This window comes from Furipterus horrens, unplaced genomic scaffold, assembly GCF_987537825.1.
Source record: "Furipterus horrens unplaced genomic scaffold, mFurHor1.1.pri manual_scaffold_8, whole genome shotgun sequence".
In the NCBI taxonomy this organism is placed as follows: domain Eukaryota; kingdom Metazoa; phylum Chordata; class Mammalia; order Chiroptera; family Furipteridae; genus Furipterus; species Furipterus horrens.
Genome location: NW_028327178.1, coordinates 82,684,097 through 82,706,413, shown reverse-complemented (window position 1 = coordinate 82,706,413; position 22,317 = coordinate 82,684,097). Strand labels below are relative to the sequence as shown.

The 22,317-nt window shown below is 37.0% G+C and overlaps 1 protein-coding gene across 1 annotated transcript in view; it reads left to right on the top strand.

The window, feature by feature from the left end:
- PLCB1 (phospholipase C beta 1) overlaps window positions 1-22,317 on the top strand; it is a 637,895-nt gene that overhangs the window by 433,051 nt on the left and 182,527 nt on the right. The window contains exons 5-9 of the mRNA XM_090286059.1: window positions 6,748-6,827; window positions 8,617-8,670; window positions 9,738-9,813; window positions 16,568-16,668; window positions 17,906-18,072. Of these exons, the coding sequence (XP_090142185.1) occupies window positions 6,748-6,827; window positions 8,617-8,670; window positions 9,738-9,813; window positions 16,568-16,668; window positions 17,906-18,072 (478 nt within the window). The remainder of the gene's footprint in view (window positions 1-6,747; window positions 6,828-8,616; window positions 8,671-9,737; window positions 9,814-16,567; window positions 16,669-17,905; window positions 18,073-22,317) is intronic.

Genomic DNA, 22,317 nt, shown 5'->3' with positions numbered 1-22,317 from the left:
CAGTAAATTGAGGCTTCCTAATAAGGCATTTTGGAAATAATCTACTTTTAGATAATCATTTGTCACTCTTTTTATTTCATTTAGGTAACTATTGACTCAAAATTATTTATGTAATTATGTAGTATAATTATTTACATATATCTATAGGAAGAGAGAGAGAGATTCAGTATTCCTTTTAGAATGTTTTTGTGTTCCCAGAGAATCCTCTGAATGAATACATGTTTTTAAGAGCAGAGGTTATACCCTGCCTTTTCTCTGTAACTCTAAATGCCTGGTGTTAGCCAAGCCATGGTCTGGGCACCTCAGTGCCATGACATTATGGGTGCCATTTACAACATGCAGTCGTTATGTGGCACTTTTCTATCAATAAGACTGACACTGACCACTGGTCTGTGTTTGAACTCAAACCTCAAACGAACAAATAAACAAACAAAAACCTTACCCTTTTTAAAGACAATGAGCACAAATATCCTAAAATCAGAAGGGTTAAGAATGTGAACAGAAAATTTGCAGAAAAGAAAGTGGAACAGCCCAGCATGTATAAAACAATGCTCAGCTATGCTGGTAAACTAGAGATGCCAGTTAAGACCTGCGCAGGGGCCCATACTGCTCCATCAGGTTTGCAGAATTTTCTGGAAGTCTGATAAAGCAAGTTTTTGAGAACACGGGAAAATCAAAGGTCACTGCCAATAGGAAACCACAGTGTCCTTGCCACTTCGGTGAATAAGTCGCAGCAGCTAGTGCTAGAAAGATGAATGGATTCTAAGAATTCATCAGGGTATTCATCTAGTGAGTCTCTTAGATGTGGCCTAAGGCAACAGGAAGGATGTTTGTGCAAACAAACCATTTTGAAGGGAAAAACAATATTTGTCAATAAAAATATGGATTAATAAATTGTACATCCCTACAGTTAAATAGTATAGTAGTTAAAATTAATTAAATACATCAACATGCAGAAGCAAGGACATAGTTTAAAGACATAATATTGGTTGCAGATATCCATTAGCCAAAGGATACATACAATATGATATAATTTATATAGTATTTTAAACTTGCAGGGTCCCATACCAGAGAGTGGCAAACTTTTTCTGTAAAGAGCCCAATAGTAAATACTTTGCACTCTTGGAATTTCTGTTACAACTACTCATACTCAACTTTGCCATTGTAGCATGGAAGCAGCCAGAGACCATACATAAATGAGTGAGTGTGGCTGTATGCCAATAAAACTTCCTTTACAAAAACAGTCAGGATTTAGCCCTCAGGCCTTAGTTTGCTGAACCCTGACCTATACCCTTCTCCTTATAATTCTATATGAAAATAGATGGTATTGGTACCTACCTATCAAAGAAGAGCTTGATTCTTTGGAGAAGGAAAAGAATGGAGCTGGGGAGAGGCAGAGCATAGAATTATTCTGCATTGTAACGTCTTAAGTATGTACATATTTTTTTAAGTATTAAAACAAACATGGCAAAATGTTGACATTTGTTAAATTTAGATCTGTGTTAGTTACACTGTTCTCTTTATTTTTATTGTACCAAATATATGTAAAGTTGAAAAAAAGGAAGATAAAGTCAATACATTAAAATATTAAAGATAGTGTGGACCAATACAATGGAAAACAGAAATATCTGAAAGAATTATATTTTTTCCAGAAGGCCCATCTTTGTCAGTATACTCTTTGCGGTCATAAGTCAGGATGAAAAGTTAAGAGGTGAATTTCCAATGGAGGAACTTTTGTTCTCAGAACTAGAAATTCTGTTGAATTGCTACAGGTTGAGTATTTGGATCTAGGTGAATTGTGATTCATGTTATGATTGACTCTCTTTCTGGATAAGCAAGTTTGAATTGAATCTATCAAAGTTCAAGGCTTTAGACCTGCATTTTGGGACTGACCTCCTCCCTCTGTCCATCTTATCATCCCTCCTGACATTTCCCCTCTACCATTTGTAAAATAGAATGATAATAATACTATATATCTCATAGGGTGGTTGCGAAAAGTAAATGAGTAAATTGTTTGAAAAGTGCTTAGAACCATGCCTAGCCTATAGTAAGTGCTAAATCGGTGTTTTGTACAGAAAACAATTGAGTGGATTTACTTATCTTTTTATCTTGTTGAATTATCTGTATCAGCAACCCTAAAATTCTTTATGACAAAATGATGGAAAGCAGAGTACCTAAGAGTATAAGTATTGGAGCCCATGAAACAAGTGATCTAATCCCAACTGTGACTTTTATTAGCTCCGAGGACAGAAGTTTTATAAGTGCTATGAAGCTGAATGCTTATCTGTAAAATGAAGCTAAAAGCAGTACCTACCTCCTAGAGAATTGTTGCAAGAATTATAATGTTGGATGCAAAGAACTTAGCTCAGTGCACAGTAAACACTCAAACAATATCTATGAAAGTAATTGAGAGTCGTGAAATAATTGTTGATAGTATTAAACACATAAATCCTGTGCTAAGTATGACAGAATTTAAAAAGCTTTAGAAATAAACTTGGTGACGTGGTAGGAAAACTTGATCTCTGTAATAGGGAAGAGACTGATATCTCATCAACTGCACCGGAACCGGGGGGAAGGGAATTGCAGAAATAATCTCACAGATGTAATATTCAAATACGCATGTTTAAACTCCAGATGAACCTCCACAGAAGTTGATTTTTAGATCCATTTTCTCTAGTTTGGGTCTCTGCTATCCCTTTTATGAGAAGAGATTGATCACAAGGCAGAAAATGTCACTTAAAAGAGCTTCAGGGTTTAAATAGCAGGGGCTGAACCAAGCTTAGTGGCAATCATCAGAACTTTGTCTCTGCAAGTAGAAAACAAATCCTCCATATTAAATATGCAACTGTTGTTCTAATGCCAAACTAACTAGGGCCCAACACTGGATTGATGGTACTTCCAGGGTCAGATCTGTCTGCCCTGCAGGAAAGGATGCCGTCATCTCATGATGAAAAGGGGCTCCTTTAAGTTGCTCTGGGCACATCTCCTTAGCCTTGGTGGTCTTAATACAGCCTTATGGGCTTTTGGTTTTTCTAAAACTAATAACCAAAGTAATTTCTTTATTTGCTTGGAAACTGAGTAGACAAAGATTAGAATAATACTTCCTGGAACACCTTGTTATTCAAAATGTTGTCACGGGCCCAGCAGTATGCTCACGCTTTAATATGCATAAAAATATAAGGGTTTCATGAAAAAATGCAGATTCTGAGTCAGAAGGTCTGGTGTGCAGCCTGAGGTCCTACAATTCTAAAAATTTTTTAGTCAATGTTGCAAGTCGACTCTATAATTTTGCTCCTCTGTGGTACGGTCGAGCATAGACCTCACTTAGGAGCTTGTAGGAAATATGGATTCTCTGTCCCCTCCCCAGATGTCCTGTGCCAGCCCCTACATTTCAACAAGACCCCCAGAGATCTGTGTGCACATGAAAGTTTGAGAAGCACTGCTCTAAAACATGTATGTCAACCAATATTCTCAAGCCTTTGGTTGAGCATCTCTTGCTTACATAATGTAGCTACATTGGTACCCAAAAGTCTTGAAATACGTTATCCTGTTATAGCAGGTTCTAGCAATGCTCTGCCCTGTCCCCTCTGATTCATTTGCCATTCCAAACACATCACCTTGGTTGACTTTTACTCCCAACAACTAGCACTTGTGTCTCTGTTGACCGCTCTCTCTGGGTGCTGGAACCCTTTTTGCCTGCTATCAAGGTAGGAAGTGCCTGCGGGTTTCCACCCCCTCCAGCAGCCTTAACCAAGATGAACAGGCACAGATGCCATACTCCGGGTTCCTTGCCCCTGGTCAGAAAACTCAACTTTGAGGATGATCCACATGGGAAAGAATTAAGCCAAAGTTAGCATTTGTCGGAGTTTGTTTTTGATGTGACACCCTTCTGCCTTCTTCCCTTCCCAGCTCTGCTTGCTTTCCTGTAGTGTTTCAGGGAGCACTTTATACTAAACCCAATAATACTCATAAATTCTTGTCTCAGGATTTGCTATTAGGGAATCCAAAGTAAGACACATTGTTTTAGCTTAATGTGAAATAGAGACCGGTACCAAACCAAGAGCTAGGTTATTGCTAAAGTTCTCCACCTTGGCCGGGTAACTCATTTAATTAGAGCATTGTCCCAATATGCCAAGGTTGCGGGTTTGATTCCCAGTCAGGACACATAGGAGTATCAAATGATGGATGCATAAATAAATGGAACAACAACAAATAATAAATACATACATACATACATAAATACATAAATATATAAAGAAATAAAGAAATTTAAAATAAATAAAGTTCTCTTGGTTACTGCTTTTTTCCTGGACCTTTGGCTCAGCTTGGGTTACATCTCTTGTGTATCTTCAAAGGTTGCAGGAGGCCAATGGATTCTAATAATTCCATACTTGAAAATTGAGATGGTCACATTCTGAGAATGTAAGGAAAATAAATGATGCCTTACTTTCTTAGTGAGCTGACTGTGTCTGTGTAGTGAAGGTAAGGATGATGCTCTCCTACTGATGGCTTCTTAAAGGATCCATGGAAAGGGCAAAGGATCTAGAAGACCTGCACTGGCCAATGTGGCAGCCACGGCCGCCAGCACACCTGTGGCTATATCGAGCACTTAAAAGGTTGCCAATGCAAATCAAGATGAGCTATAGGTGTAAAATGCACACACCTCATTTCAAAGACTTGGCACATAAAAAGAATGTAAAGTATATCAGTAATGTTTATGTTGATTACATGATAAATAATAATGGTAATATTTTTTAAATATTGGGTTAAATGAAATATATTATTAAAATCAGTTTCCCCTGCTTCTTTTTACCTTTCCAAATATGTGGCTCCTAGAAAATTAAATGTAGTTCACATTGTAAGGGTGTTTTGCATGGAAAATATAATAATTAATTAATAAATAATAATACAAGAATAAACTCTCTGTTTCATGTACTCACAACTATAAAACTACTTTTGTCCTACCCTGTATTTCTATTGGATTGGACATAATATAGGCCTTAGTTTTCAACCAAAGTTCAGAACAGTTAAGTCTCCTCAACTCTTTATAATTCCTTCACTGTACCTATTTCTGGTGTGGAATAGGCCCCAGTAAGCATACAAAATGATACGGTGCCCTCAATTATAAATACTTTTACCAACCTATAAAGTTGCCAAGGAGTTAGAAATGTCTAAAGCTTGATCCTTAACCCAGAAAATATTAAGCCAGAATCATATCTTTAAAATCAGTTTCAGTAATTATTACCCTTAATTTAAGATCTGATTGGAGGAAACTTTATTTTAAAGCTGTTAAGTTATTTCTATGATTCTCTGTGTATACATCCAGTTTGGTTGTCATTATTTGGCTTCACTCACATTATTCTGTGCTGTCTTTCTCAAGCCCTCCACCAACAGAATATAGAGTTCAAAGCCACACCTGGACTGCTATAACTTCCTAACTGAGTTCCCTCTGTTTGGCCTGGACTGTTACAACTTACTAACTGAGTTCCCCTGTTTGGTTTCTCGGCCTCAAATCCATCTTTGGCACGACTGCCACATAATCTCCCTAATACACAGTCTAGACCATAGTCCCCTCACCTGATGCACTAAAAAGTAAAAGCACTTTGGTTATATTATATTCTTTTGCTAAATCGCCTTCAAATACCTGAATGGACATTAAATGCTGTTTATACCCTGGCCTCTATTTTACTTTTCTTTTGTTGTTGTTGCAACTCCCCGTTCTTTTTCACTTTATATTAGACTACTTCCCATTCCCTCCAAGTCCTGCCTTGTGAGCTAACTTCTCCCCTCCCCCAGTTTTCTCTGTTTAGAACGCCCTTCTCTCTTTCCCATTACTCCATGCTCCCAAGTCCTACATCAAATGTTACTGAATTACATAATGGTGTCTTAATTATCATTGCTTTAAGTCAGGAGAGAGAAAACAAAAGACCAAGAAACAGCAGTGGAAATAACAAAATTAGGTGTAAAAAATGTTGAACTAAAGAACATGATTTCATTGAGGAGAAAGCCAAGTCAGCAATAACATTGGATATTAAGGTTACTCAGCTCTGAAGTCCAATTTCTTAGAGAAATTTCTTTTTTGGACTAGAATGTTGATTGTGTGTTCAAAATTATCATCCAGAATAGACTTTGCCTTTATTTTAGATTTCCTCTTTTCCATTTTCTTGAAAACCAAGTGAGATCCCTGGTGAATGGTGTGAGGTGGGGATTAAGATTAGGAAGAAGCAAAGAATTGCCAGAACCTGGAGAGAGAGAGTATTGGCTGCTGTATGACATCATGACTGCAATTGGTTTAGAGAACTCCTAGAACTGTAATTACCATTTAAAGATCCCTGGTATAGCTGCTTTGGCTTGAATAGTAAAGTGGGACAGTTACATTTGCAGGTGTGTTGAAATATATTTGACTATATTTTAACCTTTTCTATAACTCTTTATCTCTTGGTATAATAAAGAAGACTAGGAAAAAGTGTTTAGTTACTGAAAGACAACATAACACTTTCCTATCTATCAGTAGAGATTGTTAAAAAGCAGAAAAATATTGTTTATATGTAAAGAACATTTTCTTAAGAAAGGAACAGTCACTTGGGGATTTGAATTTAATTATGTCATTTTAACAACAACAACAAAAAAAAAAATACCTTTAGGCGTACAAATTGAGTTAATTAGTCTTCCTGGTGGCCTCATTAAACATGTGTCTAATGATCATACAGTATTTAAGCTAATACAAGTGTGATTTACATGTTCCAGGAATGGACAAATGAGGTCTTCAGTTTGGCAACAAATCTGCTGGCCCAAAACATGTCCAGGGATGCATTTCTGGAAAAAGCGTAAGTAGCTCTAATTTTATTGCTAAGGGTGTTGCTTCTCCTGAGTCAGTTTCCTTTCTCCTTTGTGAGTCTTTTGTTTAGGCTGCACTGGCTTCTCACTTCGATAAACATAAATTTCCCTTTGGGATTTGTTAGAGAATTGATTTCTCCAGGGTTTGAAACTGGAAAACTTCCAAGAAAGATTGCTCTTTGAATTGTACATCCGTGTTATCCTTAGATGCCCTGAATGTCAATACCTTTGACACACAATAAGGAGACACTTCCAAATCCTGGCATCTGTGCTCAGACCCAAAAATTATTGATTTCATATTGTCCTCTTCTTCTACATCTGCCGGTGTCATATCAATTATTAATCTGAGGAAGAGAATGAACAACATGTTGTATTCATTTCTCCAGATTCTTAGATCTCTGATAGATATTATAATAACTTCTCTTAAGTCAAATCAATAAGCTGATGTCTTGATTCCTGTCCTTGTAGTCAGACACAGTAAGTGTCAATGAAAGAAGAGAAAGGGAAAGGAAAGAGCAAAATAAAAAGGACAAAGAAAGAAAGCAAACCAGAATTACCCAATCACTATGGAATTACAACAGTCTTTCTAAAAATTATTTGACCAAGGAAAACAATGATTTCTGCTGGATGAGCAGCAAAAACTTGGTGTGTTGACTTTGTAAGCTGTGGATGTCCAAGAGATTAGGAACCTTGAAGTTAAAACCAAAGGGGAAGTATTTCTAGGTGTTCCTTTCTTTTATTTAATATCTTTCTCTCTTCCCTCTTCTTCTGTAAGCCATACCCATCGTTTCAGACCTAAGACTCCAGCCCACATTTCTCTCTCAATCTTCCATGAATCCCTTTCAGTCTGAGTCAGTACCTCACAGGTCTTCACTGAAATGCTTTCTCATCATCTCATGTCATGTCCTTAGTTGTCACCTTGAGTTTGACCCTTCATACATGCCTCTTCCTCTACCTCTTTTTTTCTGTCTTTTCATTTACCATCTTTGATCTTACCATCCTTATCTAACAGACATTTCTTGAACATCTGTTTTGCCAGGCAATGTTAGCAGAAGGCAACACAGAGATAAATGTTTCATCTGAAACAGCATGGTAAAACATCTATTTGGCTAATCATTTATTATCTATTGGTAATGTCTATTCCAGATAGGAGTCTTCCTATGAATAGCTGCCACAGACATCATAGAACATGTCTTTCAATGAACATGCTTTGAGCATTTCTGTTTCATGTACAACTCTGTATGAGACTGCTGGGTCATACCATGTGCAGTTTCTTAAAGTGGTAGTCCCACTTTACCCACTCATCAGTGGAGTCTGGAAATTCTGCTTCTTCTTCTCTCTGTCCACATGTCCAGAGCAGTTAAGAGATAAATACAGTTATATTTACACAGTGGAATATTATTGTGAGTGTATAAGCTACAACTATAAGCAAAAATAAAAAAAGGATGGATCTCTAAAACATAATATTGAGTGAAAGAAGCCAGACATAAAAGAATGTGCTTCCATTTATATACACTGCAAAAACAGGCAAAAATAATCTATGTTGTTTAAAGTCAGGATCATGGTTCTCTTTTGTGGGGTAGGTTCTAGAAGGGGATGAGAGGGGCTTCAGGGTGGCTACTAGTGTGATAATGTTCTGTCTCTTAAGCTGAGTGCCAACTACAGAGACTTGGACAGTTTGTAAAAATTCAGCAAAATGTACATATGCATGAGCGCTTTTCTACTATATTTTATTAGCTTTTTAAAAAATTAAACATTTGTTTTCTGCTTCTCCAACAGCTATACTAAACTTAAGCTGCAAGTCACTCCAGAAGGGCGCATTCCTCTCAAAAAGTAAGCTGCACGAGCATTTCCCAGTATTTGTTTTCTTCTTCTGAGGTTGATTTGAATCCATGCCATGGCTCTGCTTTGTTTCTCCACTGGCCCACATGGGAGCCTGGAAATATGTCGTCAGCCCACCCTCCCTCACACTCCATGTTCACATCAGTGTAGCAGGTTTCCTCAGAGAGGTTTTCTGGGGCTTCCCTGTCCTATAGCATCATTTTCAAGAAACACCAAAGCAAGAAGGGGGTGTATGGAGTCGAGGGAATCTTGCTGATAACCCAGAAGATCATCTGAGATTAAGAGCTATGCTAGGAGTGGAAATTGGGTGACCATGGTATCTCTTTATACCGAGATGACACTAACTTGAAAGCAGAGGTTGCAAACTCAAATGTCATCTGAAGCCAGGCAGGGAAAACAAAAGATGACAATGGCCAGGATCAGGAAGAAAAACTGAAGAGTGAAATCCCACCTAAAGGAGACAGTGACAGTGCAACTGCACCATATTTCCTGTGGGGCTAGTAGGCTCCAGACTCTAGATTTTCTAATGTTTCCATAGAATCGATGAATCCAGATTATTATATTAAATGGCCCAGTACTTAAGTTACATATTTACGAGCTAAATTACTGACCAAAGAAAGCACATTTTTAGATCATATCCAGCCAAACACCTTTAACCTTTGACTTATTAGCTACCAGTGGACTCCTGTTAATATAAAAGTTAAATAATAATTATTAATAATATTAATGACATACACCTTTAGAGCAATGAGTAGCAGCAAGGGGGTAGAGTTGGCAAGGATATTTATTTTAGTGCTTAATATTAGAGACTATTTAGTGCAATGTCTTTGTAATTGAGTCATCACCATTTTCTTAAAATATTGATTTTATATTAGACACTTGGATTATAAAAGGGACATGCATCAGTCTTTCAGAACAAGTGCATGGGGCAATGGGGAGCTTTTCATGCCTCAAAGCTGAATGACAAAGAGGCTTGATTCATTGGGTTGCTTTTGGTTGATGACACCACCGAGCGCTGTTTTCCAACGCCTCTCACGTGCTGTGCTTTCACTTTGCAGCATATACCGCATGTTTTCGGCAGACCGGAAACGAGTTGAAACCGCTTTAGAGGCTTGTAGTCTTCCATCTTCAAGGGTGAGCATATTGCCTTTCTAAAATTAGCACTACTAAATAGCTTTGAGTAATTATATTAAAATATAGCTTGCCCCAGGGCTACCCAAATATGTTTTTTTTAATTAAGAAAAACATAGGACATATTTGTTAATATTTACAATATGTGGGGTCACTGTAATTGTATTTTCTTTTGCTTCCCTTACTCCAATATTTTAATCTAGAAGGACTCTTGGCCAAAAAATATTAACATTATCAAGAATTTAAACTTCTCAATAATAAATCCTTTCTTGGTGTCTCTTGAGATAATAGCTAATCATTATGGATTATGATTAGGAAGATATTTGAAATACCAACTTCATCTTATCTCATCCTTTTTAAGTTTCTAGTTTTAAGAGTTCTAAGTTATAGCAGTCCATGTTTATAAAGAGATATATATACATGCTCTGCAGGGCTGTGCTTGAAAAGTACTCGCTGAGAGGCATGCAGGATGCAAACAGTTCGGAGACCGCCTACATTGCTCATATGTGTCAAAGTAGATGAAGGGACAAGCATGTGATATGCTTTTTTTAAAGCCCAACATATTCAAGGCTCTCAATATATGTTAACCACCTAAACTAAAGTACTTTGCCTTTATTTCAATACATTTCTACATTCCTGGCTCTAAGATGATTTGTTGTCATTGTTTCTGGAAGAAAGGAATGTACTGCATAAACCTTTTTTCTCGTGCTGTATGCAGAACTCTCCTTTCTATTACAAATTATTTTTACCCTGGTGTCTAAGCAACAAATAAGCACTTTCCCAAGGATAACACTTCTGTAGGGAGAACCCTTGAGCCTCTTGAAACATACTGGCAATGTTCTATTGCACTGAGCCATTCTTAAACATGTGATTACATGATGGGAAAGTGTGAGTGCCATTATTAGATTCACCATTCAGTTCTTGTGATGAATACTTTTCAGGAAAATTAAGTTTAATAGCAACTTTGGTGGGTAACAGAAAACAAGAAAAGACAAGAGTGTCTTTCCCCGCACCAGTTTCCTGCTATCGGTGAAAAAGGATGCTGCTGCTGCAAATCCTGGGGCAGAGCTGTGGAAAAGCTTCCAAAATATTTGAACCTTCTCTTAATAAGTAAAATACAATGATCAGACTTGCTTATTATTGCTCTTTCATTAGATGCTTTGGAGTAGGAAAGATAGAACCGTTCGGGGCCTCTTCCTCCCTCAGCAAGTGTTTCCTGGACTCCTGCTGTGTGCTCTCAGGCACTGAGAAGGCCGTAGTGGACAAAATGAAGCCCCAGGATTCAAGGCCCATAGAGTCTGGGGGTGCTAGCCAAACACCTCGACTTACACCTGTAATTTGGGGGAATTCTATGAGCAAAAGGAGTGCCACTGAGAAAAAGGGGAGCTCACTCCAGAAAAAGAAAACATTGTGTGCAAAGCGCCGAGGCTGGGGAGAATTGACCATTTTGAGTAACTGAAAAAAGACCACTGCGTTCGAGCACTAAAGCAGTGTGAGAGATTAATTTAGAACGATGCAGACTGAATTTTTTCCTCTGTGTTTGCTCCTGGTTTTACCTTTACTGGTGACATACAATGATCAAAAACTTTAAGTTATTATTATAAATCTAGTGAAGGGAAAGAAGGAATAAAATATAAAAGTGAATGGAAAGTCAAACCCATCAATCAATTCTCTATAAATTGAAATTTTCTAAACAATTGGATTCTGAAAATTCAGTCAATACACAGAAATTGAGTTTTTACAACCCACTTTGTCTATTACAGGTTTCAGACCAATGTCAACTGGAGACAATTTAAAAGGAAAATGAGACTCAAATAACAGGAGTTATGTTTAAATTGAAAAAATATATATTTATCTTTAATAAGATAAATGTTATGACAATTTTCTGAAAACAAATTGGAGATTTTTAAACACTATACTCAAACTCCATCATAAAGTTTTGAAAGATCGTTATTCATAATAAAGTATGCTTTACTTGGAGAAGTTGGAGAAATAGAATGCTTTCAAAGATCTTAAGCAAAGACAGTCTCAGAGCTGGGAAATAAATACTTCTGCAATCTGACTATATTTCAAATCCTTGTTGTAGTTTCATAACTACAGAACAGTGGCTCTACAAAATATCCACTAATTAGCAAAAAGATTCTGGATATACTGACAAGAGGTGTTTTAAATTCTACACAGAAGAAAGGGTTATATAAACGGTAGATAGTACTGCATATCAGGAGCCTCATTTCATACCCGGCGGTCATTCAAACTAGATTTAATTGTGTTCTGTAAATAGATACATTACCAGAAACACAGTGGATATCCTGTTAAGATTTTTTAAACATTATCTTTGTGCACATTGTTAGGGATAATTAATGCACTTGAACTTGTGTCCTGGCCAGCATGATCCATTGGAATAACACATTCCTTTAGAGGGTACTCCTTTAGAGATTACAGTTGCTTGTCCAAGTTACCTTAATTGTTAAAAAGTAGTACTGTATCTAAAAAGAGAGACAAAGCAATTACTATCCTTCTATTAATAATCTAAACACATTTTCCAGGGAAACCTTTGAAGACCTTTGCATATTCAGAAAATTAGCACTTTACCCACAAAGTTTCTGAGTGCTGAAAATAGTTTACTTGCACCAAATTACCTTTGATTTAAGGCTTATTAACTTGAAAAGAGCTCAGTGACATTTGGACTTGTAGTCTTGGCACAGCATTGGCATATGTGTTTACATTTTAATGAAGAAGATAAGGAATAAATCTATGTGTTCCTTTTAAATCATAAAGTTTACTATAGTTGTGAACATATAGGCAATACCAATGGAAATAGTACTTTTGGATTAAAATAATACTTTAAATTTTACTAAGGAATACTATGAATTAAACTAATAAAAGAATTCCTTATGAAATAACTGTAAGATTTGCCTTCCTCCTATGTCTTACATTCCAAATATAAATAAAAAATATAATCATTTCTGTAGCTGTGATTCTTAAAATCACTAATAATAAAATTCCATTTAAAAGCACATTAAGAGGTTTATTATGAGTAGTTTACCTCCAATTATTTTATGTACTCTATGGCTAACTCTACTTTTGGCTTATAGCTTTAGATGAAAAATATTTTGAATAGGTTGAAACCCTGAATTTGCTGAGAAATAATCCATTGTTTTGTTAAGATAATATCTGTATGTGGACTCTTGATTTATTAGATTCTGCTGAAATAAATTAATATATTTTAAATGATTTTTTCTGAATGTTAGATACCTGTTTGTTATAGAATTATTCTTTAATCTAGAAATGTATAAGAGGAAAATAGAAACCACATCTAAAAACTGATGTAACCATTTTGTTTACTGGATCACAGTGTGTTATGGGATCCAGTGACCGGGGTTCAAACATAATCCCCACCCATCCACCCAAATTACTACCATGGATCTTAGACAAGGTTTGTGACCTCTCAGCTCTTAGTGTTCATATCTGTAAAAGTAGGACACTAACCTTGCCAAAAGAGTTGACTTGAAATTAAATGAAAACAATCAAGTAAAACTCATAGAACCATATGCTTGGCATACAGGAAGTGTTCAATAAATGCTCATATTATCCTCAAAGTGTTTTCCTTACATTATGTGTTTTTTCTTATTATTTTTAATTTAGTATGTGGATATATCATAGCCATATATGGAATATGGAAATACAAATACCACCAGTACTACCATTAAGTTTTTTGTTTTTTTTTAATATCTTCCCTCTTGAGATTCTCTGTATACAAGAAAGGGATTGAATCAATCCACTTTTAAGTTTGCTAATACTTTGTACTTTCTGAAATAATATGCCCAATCCAGACTATATTGGCCTTCTTAATTTTCCCTGCAGAAAGTTCTGATAATAGCAACAAATAATCACTGATAATCTGTTTTTGTGTTGGAGGCATGAAGTGGTGGACCAAGTCCTGGACTACAGATAGAGGACCTAAGGTCTGGTCCCATCTCCTGGCCTCATCCAACAACATTGATTAGGTGACTGTTACATGCCAGGCATCATGCTGGGGACACAAAGGAATTAAATAGATATAGTCACTTCACTCAAAAACTCAGTCTAGTAGAAAATTAGAAATATAAAAAATGAAGGGAAAACTGTGATGGATGCTATAATTAAAGTGTATAAAGGTGGATTGTGAACACAAAAAAGTGTGTGTCTTCTCAAGATGGTGTGGGCAGAAATGGTTCACAGAAGAGTATTTAAACAATGGGAATGAGCTTTAGAGTATGGGACCTTGGACTTCCTTCTGCTCAAACTGGACAAAATCAATCTGTTCCATCTACTTCACTAAATCATGAGATCTAGGGGGAAAAATATGTGAATAGGCTTGTGATTTTCAGCCTTGGCTTAAAATGTAAGGAATTAGATCACCCCTCATTTTCTTCTACATGTCTTCCCTATACTCTTTCACTTCACCTTTTAATGATGCTCATTTTAACTCATCTTTTCAAAATGTTTTCACCCAATGACTCCAAAGGCTTTAAGGTATCCTCATTAGTCAAGCTGGGCAAAAGAAAAATGAGACAAGGAAATCAGCTCCGTTGAAATATTTTTCCTTTTTCTGTGTGTTAACATCCAACTGGTAATGATAATAAATTGTGTTTATTTGGATTATCTCATTAAATGGTCCCCTTTAATAGGAAGTCCTAATTCACAGCTGGTAAATAAACAATAGTTAGAGTTTTACTATCATATTGTAATATGAGGTTATGTGTCTGGAATCTTATATAAATGGCTTTACCTGAATCTGATATTCTAAGGGAAACATATAACACACAAGTCCTTGCTATCAACTTCCACCTTTCTCATAAATTGTATTTATTCATTTAGTGAATATTTATTGTGCACCTGCTGTATGTTACACACTGGAGACAGAGCAGTTAACAAGTAAAACACAGGTCCCAGCTTTTATAGATCTGTAGGCTAGCAAGTAATAAAATTATACAGTTGGGAACAAAATCTGCTTAAATGAGTGTTGAAACATGAGACAAGCAAGGTCTAATGGTAGCACAGATGGAAGATGAAACCCTGCCTGGGTGGAAAAAAAGGATCCCAGAGGAAGATATTTTTAAATAAGACAAGGAGAAAGAAAAAGGGAGGGTCAAGACGGGAAGGAAGACAATTATTGATATCCTTAAATAAAATCCATTTATGCGTGTGCTGGGTAAGGTTGAACTGACGAGATGAGTGAGCTCTAAATAGTAACTCAGTATTATAGTAGGGAGAATGGGAGAAGACACATGGGGTTTATAGAATCCAGTAAAGCTGGATGCTTGAGTTGGCTAACAGAGTTATTGAGTATTGCTTTACTATTGATTTTTAAATTTTTCTCTTCCCTGTGTCTCTCAGCCAAAAGTAAAGAGGGTCATTTTCAGCTATCTGCAAACTACTTAAAGATATGTGGGTGTCTAAATCACAGAAAGGGTGACAACCGAAAAATGTACATCGTCTAGGCAAAGGATTTCTTCCATCTTGTGAATCAAATGGACTTTTGGAAACCAGCTCTACAGGTTGTACTTGTCCCCATTTTATGAGTGACAAAGCACCAATAAAATAATCCATGGGAACTTCCCACTGTTCTTGGATTTGGTCACTTGTGCCCATAATTTCAAAATCAGTGTCCAGGTGACTAAGCTTAGTGGTGTAGTGCATCTTGCTATGTATAATGATAAATGTGTTGTTCGGTTGTCTCAAAATTCCATTTCGCAAAATAGATTTTTCCTGCTCTATAAATGGATTTAGTAAAGAAAATATTACTTTATTTGTTCATTCCATAGACATGAGAGTGAGCTAAGTGGCAAGCTAAGTTCTCTTATCTGTTAGCAAAGAGTGTACAACTTCAGACAGTAATTTTTAGAAACTTCTATAAAAGTACATTTCAAAACCTATGAATATTGTAGAAGGAAGGGTGTTTTCTTTGGTTTAAGGGCTTGAAAATAAAAATACTCATACAAATACCTGAAATAGGAAAACAGCATAAAGAATGTCCTTCCTGTTAACAAAGACTTGAATACATGCTTCCGGTTTCCATGGCAGCCCGACTACACAGAAAAATAAGTCATAGAAGTGACTTTTTATGTCAATGATTTGCTTCTCAAACAATAGGACCAGGAGGAGTCAGTGAGAAATAACGATTCCTATCTTATGAAAACTGTTTTACAATTTATCAGATTATTTAAGCCAGAAAGAACATTATTTGGGAAAAAAAGACACAAAACTTAAATTTATCTTTTCATTTTGAAAATGTCTGTCTCTAGGTTCTATACATTTTTTAAAACCATGTGAATGTTCTTCATGCCACTGATCACATAAAAATGGTTAAAATGGTAAATTTTATGTTATGTAAATTTTATCACAATTAAAAAAAGATTAAAACCAAAACAAAAATCAAATTAAAAATATGCTGAAAAGACCCTGTTTCTACTAAGTCTAACTTTCCTTTAGAAATGTACTTAAGAAACTGCCTTAACATCCCTTTAGGAAAAGAAAACTCTTACACTTAAATTATAATGAAAACAACAGAAATTAAGGCTTTTTAATATCTCAAAGCCAGCGTTCAAATGAACCACACAGCTGGCCTCATAAATGTCTTCTGAGTATTTATCCCAACCTCGTAGAAGAAAAGAGGAAGGAAGGAGGGAGGGAGGGAAGGAGTAGAGGAAAACAGGAAGGGACGAAGGTAGGAAATGAAAAGACCATTTACTAACCCTGTTGTTTTATTTCCCAGAATGATTCAATACCTCAAGAAGATTTCACTCCAGAAGTGTACAGAGTTTTCCTGAACAACCTTTGCCCTCGGCCTGAAATTGATAACATCTTTTCCGAATTGTAAGAGAATATATTTTAACCCACTTTCTTCCAGCTTCAGTGGTCCTCCGGCTGCCTAGGGTGGGATTGTGCGCAGTGGAGGTAGAGGAAGAACCTCTTGTGCGCTATGTCTGACAGCAGCGCTACTGTGTGATTGTTGGAGGCAATCACAGTCCCCACCCCTGAGGTGCAAACAGTGCTTTTACTGAGTGCAACTTTGCTAGGACTGGATGCTGGATGTAGCTGTTTTAGTACTCTCAAGGGGCTCTCTGTGGTTTGAAGATTATGTCTAGAACAGAGGCAGCTTAGTGGAGCCTGACTCATGTTGCAGAAAGAACTCTGAACTGGGAACTGGCCATCTTACCCCTCTGAATCACATTAGTGAAATGAGGAGTTGGGATTACAAAGAACCCTCCCAGCTGAAAATTACTTGCTTTTATGTTAGAAATCATATAGGCATTATTTTTTTTTAATGAATAAAAAAATAAGAAACAAACCGAACACCAGGCAAATATGGGGGAGTAACAATTTACTTTTTTGATATACTGAAATTTACATGATGACAGAAAGTCAATCCAAAACTGAAAAGTAAAATGAGGGTTTTTTTATATGTTAGACAGGCAAGCAGTGCTGCTGAGAATCATATTGGATACACTCACTTGCTGATGTTCATTGCCATCATCTATGTATTGAACATGTGCAATATTTGTAGCATAGAACATGACTTTGGGCTGTCAACAGGATTAAAATGTGAAGTTTGAATCACATTTTAAACAAGTTATAGACTCCTGGCTGAAATGTAACTTTAATGAAAGAAAAATGTGCTTAAACACATTGTTTACTTTTTTAGTGATGAGTAATAATTACATCTCTAAGTGATTAATCATGCATGGGAATTTGATGGCTAATCCAGAAGTTTAGTGTCATAATAAAAAACAACCCATACCTCTTGTTCAAGTTAGAGTGGCACATCTTTACACACAAGATGCAGTGCTTTCCTACTGTGGATTTTCTCATGCATTTAGGATTGTTCTGGGCGTTGGGATTTAGTGGCGGTGGATTGCAAAAGATATCTGTAGCCTAAAGAGGTTCCGCAATTGCAGTGAAACAGCACAGTGTTTGCAGGTCAAGATAGGCATTTCAGTAAAAGATGCTCTTACCAGGTGTGGAAGGATTTGGTTTCTCTGTAGCTAACTGAAAATATATGAATGAGACTTGGTGGAAAATATTCTAATTTATGGTTTTGAATTGTATTTAGTGGTGCCAAAAGCAAACCATATCTTACTGTTGATCAGATGATGGATTTTATCAATCTTAAGCAGCGAGATCCCCGGCTAAATGAAATACTTTACCCACCTTTAAAGCAAGAGCAAGTCCAAGTATTGATTGAGAAGTATGAACCCAATGACAGCCTCGCCAAAAAAGGTCAGTCCACTTTATCCCACACTGTTCGGACGCTCTGGTTTCTAACTGAATGGATCACGCACTGGCCAGTCTCCCACATTTGTTTGCCTACTTTCCTTTCTGTCTTAAATCACTGGTGGTTCAATCCAAAGTAGATTTTTCTCTTGCCCTGGCTGGGTGACTCAGTTGGTTGGAGCACTGTCTCGTACACCAAAAGGTTGTGGGCTTGATCCCCAGTCAGGGTATGTATGACAGGCAACCAACCGATGTTTCTCTCCGCATTGATGTTTCTCTCTCTCTCTCTCTCTCTCTCTCTCTCCTTCCCCGCCCCCCCCCTCCGCTTTCTCTCTCTAAAAAAATCAATGAACACATATCCTCAGATGAGGATAAAAAAGTAGGTAGTTTTTACTTTGATATATGATTTTTATTGTTGTTATAAATATGCATGCATATAACATATTTTTTAAATGTCTAATCATTTATTTTTTTTTAATTTACTCAGTGACTGAATGCATCTTTCTCAGACAGGAAATTCATGATCTTACAAGTTGCCCTTTTGGTTTCGTTTTTAGATACTCTGAGAAGTGATACACAAATTTTTATAAATCTCTAAAACTGAAAAGATTAGACCCTTATATTATTCTAGTTTATGCTATTGACAAATTTTTCCACTTGGGAAAATATTATAAAAGTTTGACTTTTTATATAAAAAAAAATTAGTATTTTTAGAAAAAATAATGAGCCTAAAAATTGATAGCAGAAGGACAGCTCTAAGTTGCCTGGAAGTTATTAAGAAATTTATGTTTTAATCTGGAAGAAATGAATTGCCAAAATAAAATCATGATGAATTAATTGCCAGTAATTTTCAATTATATGTGACATCATTGTCCCTAGAAAGGATCTTCAGCTATTTCTTTAGCACTAAGACCAAGTCTCATCTGAACTGACGTATCTTCACTGAGAAAATTGGTGTGTTATCACTGATGCTATTGTAAATTGCCCAGATAATCCATAGGGAGAAAAATGAAGTACAATGTTAATATGCAGGCAATTTATAAGTAACAGAAATAGCTCTAGCAAGCTAAATAGTCATTAATAAGAATGGTTATCATAAAAATAGATTAAAAAGTCTTTCAACACATTGTATTTATTCTGGAACTGGGCCTCTAAATGAAAAACGGAAGTATTTATTAAGTATAAATTAAATCTTTAATTAATTTTATCCTACAGGTTAGTAGTTAGGAATTTATTGATCACACTTTTTGGTGTTTATTTTCTTGATCAAGCACTTTGCCTTTGTTTTTGTCCTCGTTTTTATTATTGCCAAGGTCAGTCAAAGGAAACAACTAACCCAACAGTATATGTTGGCATTGCCAGGCATGCCCCCCTAATCTTATTTAGATAAGATGCCCTCTCTTCCTTAGTGCCACAAAGATGCCTTCCTCCTTATCATTTGGCAGAGAGCAACTCCTTACAGATTTCTTCCAAATAGCTTGACAGGTCCTTTCTGAACGAACCCAAACTTCACCAAAAATAACTAATGGCTTTATAACAAATACAACAAGACTTGTAAAAAATGGTTAGCTTATGACATAAAGAAAACAAAAAGCTTTTGTGGAACCAATGAGGCACTTCAGGACCTTGACTCTGCACTTTTTCCCTCCTTTTACACCACACTGATGGATCGCTCATGCTTTGGATGGCACATGATGCCCCAATACATCAATTCTGATGACTTGGAAAAAATGCAGGCTACAGAATAGATATATGATACATTATTGAAAAATGTAAAATCCTGGAAGAACCAATTTTCATCTAATGAAAATTAAGATGATATCTCTTAGTATTTGCATGCCATCTTATAGCTATGCCAGGTAAGAATTCTGTAATCACAAAAGGCAAACAAAATTCAGATGTATGTAACATAGCAACACTATTCTAAAACTTAGTGTGATTCAACATGACACTTCCATATTGGCTTTGATGTGACTTTTAAATCACAGAACTTATTTTTCAGCCCAAAAACTCCAACAAGAAAATTAACTTGAGCTCTTTCACACCGGGCCATTTTGTTTGTTGCTTTGGCTCAGTTTATCTGAACAAAGAAGATAAGAGAAGATTAATTTTGTTGACTATTATTTCATAGCTAATAGGGTAATGATTTTGAAATCCTTATTTGTAGGAATAAGAAATTGTTGGGTTAGAAGTTAATTCTTTAGTAAATAAGAGTTTGGAAATATTTTTTTCCAGAAATAAAAATTGATTTTTAAATTGCTTTTGCAATTTTACTTTAAAATCTTTTCAGGAACTGTTTTTTGTGTCTTAAATCCAAAAAAGTACAATTTCAGGAAGTATTATTTGACTTCAATATGGTAACTGATGACCAAGGAAATTAGCTCTCTTTTATAATGTGACTTTTAAAATGTACATTATAATTTTGCAAAGAAGTAAAACAAGGCTTTGAGGTCAAAAGAATTTCCTAGGGTATAATAAATAGTAAGATGCTATTCAAAAAAACAGAATTTTTTACTTCCAGTCAGGATGGAACTGTAGGTAAATATGCCTCACCTCTGCACACAACTATAGCAAAAAATACAACTAGACTACAGAAAAATTTCACCCAGAATTGTCAGAAAATCAAGCTCTGTGGAAGTCTGACAACCAAGGATTTAACAGAGCCACATTTATCCAGACTCGTAGGAGAGGTAGAGATGCAGAGAGGCGAGGAAAAGTACGGGGACAAGGAGTGGCATAGAGAGGCACAGATACGGGAACAGGAGGTCCCATATCCATGTGTAGTGGGTAAAAAATTGGAGGGATATCTCAGAAGGAAGAGATCCCAGTCCAGACCACCTAGCCCAGCTTCCTGGCACCAGGAAGATAAGTCTCCATAACTTCTAGCTGTAAAAACTAGTGGGGAAAATGGTGACATAGGCAGACATAGCTCACCTCTTTGCACAAAAATCAAAATTGCAACTGAAATGTAGAACAATCATCACTCAGAACCATCAGAAATCTAGTTGAATGGAAGTCTGACAAATACAGAATTAAAGAAACCACATCCACCCAGACTGGTAGGAGGGACACAGATCAGAACAGGCTGGTCCCACACCCCCATGTGGTGGATAAAAATTCAGGAGGGATATCTTGCGAATGAGTAGTCCCAGCCCCACACCAGGCCACCCAGCCCAGGGTTCCAGTGCCAGGAAGATACGTCCCCACAACTTCTGGCTGCAAAAAAGCAGCAGGGATTGTGTCGGTGAAAGAAACTGCTAGAGCCCCAAGCAGTTCCTCTTAAAGAACCCACCACACATGGAAGCACCTACACAGACTCACTCTCTCTGAACTTCAGAACCAGATTAGCAGCTTGAAAGCTGCTACTGGCATATGGGGAGAAACTGGGGTGCCTGCCTCAAGGTGAGCAGAGACCATTGTCCCTTTTCTGAGTCCTCTCCCAACAAAGCCACTGAGCTAGCAAGCTGGTGCCATATCTGAGGCTCCATCAAACTGTATAACACCCTTTGACCCACCTTGGAGATCCCCAGAGACTCTGCCCCACCCAGCTTATGGGCCCAACCAAGCTGCTTTTCCATTTGAATGGCTCATCTTGACTTAGGCTGCACAACTTCCTAAGTCCTCTTCAACAAGGAACAGCTGGCCTCAGTGAACCCCAAGCCCAACACTAGTAGCAGCCAGCCTACATTCAGAGCTTGGCTTTGCCTGAGTATTTCCAAACCCAGCACAAAAAGCAGCCATCTCAGATTGCTTTATAGCTCACACATGGTGACCATGGGCAAAACACTGGTGGAGACTGACCTTGGCCTTCACTACCAGGGCAACTCCAGGGCCAGTGCACCCAGTGGATAGCTACAGATTACATAGGAGCACAACCATCCTGCCCCTGCACAGCTGATCCCCCATGTAGGGCAGAGGCTGGTGGTCAGTGGTTACAGCCAATCCTTGTAGCTGACTGTCTTGGGTAAATCCCTCCCCTTTCATCATCCAGCAGCAATCAAAGCTCAACTAAAAGAGGAGGGTGTGCTCAGCCCACATGAAGGACACACCTCACATACTCAGCTTTGGTGATAGGGGAGACTGTGCCACCAGACCCTACAGGGCACTTACTACATTAGGCCACACTACCAAGACACGGAGTCAAAGCAGGTCTACTTAATATATAGAAATAAACACAGGGAGGCTGCCAAAATGAGGAGACAAAGAAACATGGCCCAAATGAAAGAATAAATCAAAACTCCAGAAAAAGAG